The sequence below is a fragment of the Crocuta crocuta genome, unplaced genomic scaffold (genome assembly GCF_008692635.1).
Source record: "Crocuta crocuta isolate KB4526 unplaced genomic scaffold, BGI_CrCroc_1.0 scaffold2801, whole genome shotgun sequence".
Classification (NCBI taxonomy): domain Eukaryota; kingdom Metazoa; phylum Chordata; class Mammalia; order Carnivora; family Hyaenidae; genus Crocuta; species Crocuta crocuta.
Window position 1 is genome coordinate 59,739 of NW_027531783.1, and position 6,165 is coordinate 65,903.

At 37.4% G+C, this 6,165-nt stretch overlaps 1 protein-coding gene across 1 annotated transcript; it reads right to left on the bottom strand.

Annotated features, from left to right (window-relative positions):
- Positions 1 to 334: 334 nt before the first annotated feature.
- Positions 335 to 5,787, bottom strand: COX7B (cytochrome c oxidase subunit 7B). Its single transcript, XM_077772801.1, has 3 exons — positions 5,662 to 5,787; positions 2,207 to 2,331; positions 335 to 534 (listed from the first exon to the last, which is right to left on the bottom strand). The coding sequence occupies exons 1-3, from the start codon at positions 5,699 to 5,701 to the stop codon at positions 457 to 459; spliced, it is 243 nt and encodes an 80-aa protein (XP_077628927.1). The 5' UTR covers positions 5,702 to 5,787; the 3' UTR covers positions 335 to 456.
- Positions 5,788 to 6,165: the final 378 nt, after the last annotated feature.

Here is a 6,165-nt window from a genome sequence, read left to right on the forward strand (position 1 = left end):
GGTGACATCCCAAGTTCTCTTGGCAAGAGTAAAAAGGACTTAATTCCAATTCCAAAAATATGCATAAATTAGAGGTAGAAAGTAGTAGGCATAATCAGTATCTGGGCACTCAAAGATGACTTAAAGTAACTCTGAGATCACTTATTCATGAACCAGAAGCCTACTGTAAAGTTGACTTCCAGGTGATAGCCAAATTTTACTTTCATACCACCTCATAAAGAAAAATTATTTACGAAATTGTAAAGCATCTGCCCTTAATAGTAATACAAAGGTTAAATAAGTGAAAAGGGATCAAGCTTGGTTTCATTACAAAAGAAACAACAAAATGACAACAAAGGTTTCAAATATACTTTATTTCTTCAATCAGGCCATATTTTAATGGGTGCTCAGTGCTTTTACTTGGCATCAATTATGAGTTAGTTTTGAAACAATTCATTATTACACCAGCTGGGATGATTACTGATCTCTCCATTCCTTTGGGGTGACTCTGCCAACAGGAGACAGGTTCCATTCTATTCCAATTTGTGTTGCTGTCTGTAAGAATTAAAATGCTATCAGTTATAAAAGTTTAAACCAGAGTCCACTCTCCCTTGGAAACCATTTCTTAGAAGTGACAAAGATATTCTGCTCTATAGGTTAAAAACACACAGAGCTGGGATATACAGCTCTATGTAGGCCATATATATCTCTATCTCTCTCTCTCCATATGTATATCTATATTATCTCTCTCTATATATATCTATATATCTCTATATATACCTCTATGTAGGCCAAATCTAATTGCTGTCCTAATTCTCTAGAGCAATACTCTTCAATAGAACTTCCAGGGATGAAAGAAATGTTCTAGATTGTTGTCCAACACAATAGCCACATATGGTTATTGAGCAATTGAAATGTGGCTAATATGACTGCGCAATTGAATTTTTAATTTCATTAACTCAAATTTTTACTTCACATTTCTATAATATCTCCTCAAAGCACTGCTTCACTCAACCACAACTACCTAAATACTGCCAAAGAGCACTTTTGTAATATCCTTTCATCAAGGAACACCACTCCAAAAGTGCCCCTGATCACACATTTGTTCAACATCTATTTACTCTTCTACTTAAATAGACACATCTATTTTAATAGTATATTTAAGGAAGGTTAAAACAAGAATGAAAAAACCCCATTAATAAATATCTTTATTAAGGTAAGGGTTGATACATATCTTTTTTTAAAAATTTTTTAAATGTTTTATTTATTTCTGAGAGAGAGAGAGAGACAGCATGAGCATGGGAGGGTCAGAGAGAGCCGGAGACACAGAATCCAAAGACAGTCTCCAGGCTCTGAGCTGTCAGCGCAGAGCCCGACATGGGGCTCGAACCCATGAACCATGAGACCATGACCTGAGCTGAAGTTAGATGCTTAACTGACTGAGCTACCCAGGTGCCCTGGGTTGATACATATCTTTTAGGAACTTATATATTTATCCTACTTGTAACCAGCAAATGTATCAACAGATAAACAGATTATTACATGTAAGATGTAAAAACTAAAATAGTGAAAGTAATTCACTTTTACATCTCATCCATCAAAAGTGCTCTTCTGAGGGCAGAATTTTAGAAGAAAAACTGATTAAGGAAAGTGACCCAAGATGGTGAAAACCCTGGAAACCAAGTAACAAAAAGTGATTAACAGAACTAAAGATATTTAATCTGAAAGAGAAGATCCAGGAGATATGATGGCAAATTTCTATTATCCAATGGTAATACATGAATTTCTGTGGCATGAAAATTATGGGTAAAATATGAATCCCTAATGCTATGAAAGAAATTCCTGCACTGGGTGAGTAATTACATTAGAAAATCTCTGAAGTTGGGGTGCCTAGGTGGCTCAGTCGGTTGAGGGTCCAACTTCGACTCAGGTCATGATGTCACCATTCCCAAGTTCAAGCCCTGCATCGGGCTCTGTGCTGAAGGCTCAGAGCCTGGAGCCTGTTTCGGATTCTGTGTCTCCCTCTCTGTCTCTGCCCCTCCCCCATTTGTGTTCTGTCTCTCTCAAGAAAATGAATAAACATTAAAAAAATTCTTTCTACAAGTAACATGTCTGATATCCCTCTGAACTAGAAATGTATCCTATTATGTGAAAACATTTTGAATACATGAACTAAATAGGAATGAAAATCATCTAATATAGAAAATTATCAATCAACAGTACTTACATAAGCCCATACAGCAACACAGAAAGTGGCTCCACTAGCTAATACAGCATTACCATATTTGTCATGGAAATCAGGTGTCCGTTTCTGATGACTCTGCCTTGCCATTGTTTGCTGAATGCTTTGAACTTAAAGGAAAAAAAAGAAACACCGAAGCGTATCTATCAATTATAAGGAAAAGAGAACATGTAATTCATATTGCCAATCAGGAAAGAAAAGTTAACTTTATAGTATGAAGCAGGTCAATAAAATGTTAAAACATATTGTAGCTAAACAAAAAGTAGTGTACTTTAAAATGCATCAAAAATAAGATAAAATGACAGATGTATAGATATGTGAGAAAACAGGGGTGGCTGAGTGGCTCAGATGGTTAATCATCCAACTTCAGCTCAGGTCATGATCTCACAGTTTAGGAGTTCGCCTGCTTTGGATCCTCTGTCTCCCTCTCTCTTTGCCCCTCCCCTGCTCACACTCTCTTTCAAAAACAAATGTACATTCAAAAAAGAGATATGTGATAAAACAAATATATCAAAATATTAATTGTATCTATTAACATTAATTGTATCAATAATTAATTTGCATTGATTTGTAATTTGTGTGTGTTCATCATAGAATTCTTCCAACTTTTCTGTATGTCTGAAAATTTTTCATAATAAAATCTTGGGGGACAGGGTATAACTGGGGTACTCAGTTGACTGAGCAACCAACTCTTGATTTCGCCTCAGATCATGATCTTGAGGTTTGTGAGTTCAAGCCCCATAGGGCACGGAGCCTGCTTAGGATTCTTTCCCTCTCTCTCTCTCTCTGCCCCTACCCCACTTTCTCTCTCTCTCTCAAAAATAAACAAACATTTAAAAATTAAAATAAAATCTTGGGGGATAAAAAGGACAGGTGGTATCAGTAACATTCACTACAAACCTCTGGAACTTGGCTCTTATCCATTAACTTGAATGACTTACATTTTCACTAGAGTTTACCCTGCAGTGCTCAACAACTTACAACATAAAAAATAAACTCAAAATGAATTTCTTTTTTTTTAATGTTTTATTTATTTCTGAGAGAGAGAGAGAGAGAGAAGACAGAGCGTGAACAGGGGAGGGTCAGAGAGAGAGGGAGATACAGAATCTAAAACAGGCTCCAGGCTCTGAGCTGGCACAGCCCGACACAGGGCTCGAACCCACCAACTGTGAGATCGTAACCTGAGCCTAAGTTGGACGCTTAACCGACTGAGCCACCCAGGTACCCCTCAAAATGAATTTCTAATTAAAGCACACTAAATGCTTATGACCTTAAAATTCCAAAAAGAAAAAAAACTAAAATAATCTTGATTTTTTTTCAAAAACTACTAATGAATACCTTGCTAAAAGAAATGGGGTATACGAAAATGTGTAAAACACAGATCCTGTCCTCAAGTAACCTCCAGTTTAGAGGAGGATATGGGACATATATACACAAATCACTGTACTACAAGGAAGTAGAATATTAGCTAAGCACTTTGAATAGCAGGTAGGATTTCGTTATACAGATGTAGGAAAGGGTAATCTGAAAAAAGGCAAACAAAGAAAAGCCCAGGATACTTAAGAAAAAAAAAATTATGGCGGTGCCTGGGTGGCTCAGTCAGTTAAGCGTCCAACTTCAGCTCTGGTCATGATCTCATAGTTCCTGGGTTCCAGACTCGCATCAGGCTCTGTGCTGACAGCTCAGAGCTTAGAGCCTGCTTCAGATTCTGTCTCCTTCCCTCTGCCCCTCCCCAACTAATGCATGTGCATGAGTTCTCCTCTTTTTCTCTCAAGAATAAACAAACATTAAAAAAGAGAAAAAATGTGTAAAAAGTATGTTTGGTTGAAGGACAAGGTATACAGACAAGTAATGGGGGATAAAACTAGAAAGGATCATTGGTTGAGGCAAAGGTTTTTGACCAGAATGACATTAAAACTTTGCTTTACTATTTTATTAGAATGAGTTTTCAAATTGCCTCTGGAGGCACTTAAGAGTTTGGCAAAGAGCTGAGACTGGTAAACGCTTATTTCTGGATTTTTTTTTCTTCCTAAGTAACAGGTCCTTACTGTTTTAGAGCCCCAAATGGTACTTATGTAATTGTTGCCCATTCTCTAGCATTTAAGAATATAATAGCTTCTGTGTAGTACAATGGGTTATCTAAGGATAGTTATTTGACCGTTAATGATTTCTCCTCTTAAACTGCCTTACAGGTTTTCTTGTTCACCTTTAGATACACTTGAGATGAGCAAATTTACAAACGTGTCACTATATATTCTGTTCTAGAGCAGTTAAAAAGTGAGTGTGTGAATTCCGCATTGGAAAAAAAAATACAAAATTCCCTTTCTTGAGGTACAAGGCCATACCAGCTCAAAGGGCAAATAAATTAAAATTACCAAACAATTCTACAACACCTCATGACTTCAACATTCAGGTAACCCAAGTGGATTTCTTTAGACCTCTCCTCTGAAACAAGAAATGGCTTAGTTACCACCTATTGGTAATCTCACATAATCCTCAACAATGGAGTTAAGTAGAATTATATGTTAACACCCTATTTTACAAAGGAGGAATATGAGGTCCAGAAAAATCATTTGCCCAAAGTGAAAGGGATAACAGACATGGCTTTTGGAATACTGAAAGCCAGTTGGGCAACTATTCTTTTGGTTGTCAAAGCTGCTTCAGTGTTTAGAACACAATCTACTAATACTCCTAAAAGACTCTATGAACTGAAAATAAAAAGATGGCTCAAAAAGCAATACGGTAATTGCTTAAAGTCACTTTCAACCTAAAACAAATGCTCACATTAGTCAAGGTCACCTTCACTGCAAATCAAATACGGAAATGAATTTTCACTCCCCAATGTAATACATTCTCAATACGTAAGGCTGGTCTCAAAGCTCCCTGTACCTGCCTAACTTTCAGACAAGAAAAAAAATTACAATTGCTTTAGAATAAGCTAATATTCATCTACTAACCCACGAACTACATAAAAGCTGCCGGGCCACCATTTAGGTTCTCCTTGCAATGAAACCATGAGGAGGAGCTAAATTTACAATTTCCTTCCACAGTTACAGGAACTGGGAGAGGAGGTTCTTCTCTTTCAGGGTAAATGCATCCTCAAAGCTAAAACTTACTAAATTACTGAAGGATTACTTGGATTAGTATCCACCAAGGGCCTTCTTCCCTAAAATTGTATTTAATTGAATAACAAAAAACAAAAACAAAAACAAAAAAACAGGGGCTGCTTTGACTCTGGTAACAAAGAGTGAGCTAGGAACCAAATCAGAAACTCTGCGTGATTAAATCAATGCTAAACTCAGCTTTCCAATTACTTGGGGCGAGGTGGAAGACTGCGCATTTAGCATTAGAAAGTCGGGATGCAGGAGGGAAAGGGCACGAGAAACCACGAGGCAAAATGGATTAAAAGCAGTTGGAATTTGTTCACAATTTTTGCTTACCTCGGAGACGACTTAGGGCGTTTCTGGCCATCGGAAACATCCTGAAGCTGAAGACAGAACAGTGCAACTCTAGCTGCTGACTTGCTAAAACCTGGGGGCCAAGTCCCCTTGCAAACAGCCCTGAAAAACAAAATGGCTTTCTGCAGGACTCCTTAATGAGATTTAATGAAATCTCGCGAGATTTAAAAAAAAAACCAATAGAAATTGTAATTCTCTTTACAGACAGGAAGGAAAAAGGCTTTTTGGGAAATGTAGTTTCACGCTTTGTGAGTGGTGTACTATGGTATTTAGTGAAGAATTAGAGAATCCTCCCCTGTCCCCTCCTTGGAACCAGGTTTAGAGCTCCACGGAGGAGAGCTAAAACAGTGATTTTAGGCTGAGTCATCAAAGACACTAGCTTCTAGATAGTGTTTCAGAGGCTTTGAGCCTGTATCTCGCTCCACACTAGCAGTTCGTTTGAACCCCCCTAACTTATTCATTTCTCTATTTTTTTGGTCTCCTATT

Excerpts from the sequence above, each read along its gene's own strand:
- COX7B (XM_077772801.1), bottom strand. The coding sequence starts at position 5,701 with ATGTTTCCGATGGCCAGAAACGCCCTAAGTCGTCTCCGAG. Across the intron at positions 2,332-5,661 it reads CGCCCTAAGTCGTCTCCGAG|TTCAAAGCATTCAGCAAACA; the intron begins GTAAGCAAAAAT and ends TTTTCCTTTAAG. Across the intron at positions 535-2,206 it reads GTGTTGCTGTATGGGCTTAT|ACAGCAACACAAATTGGAAT; the intron begins GTAAGTACTGTT and ends TAATTCTTACAG.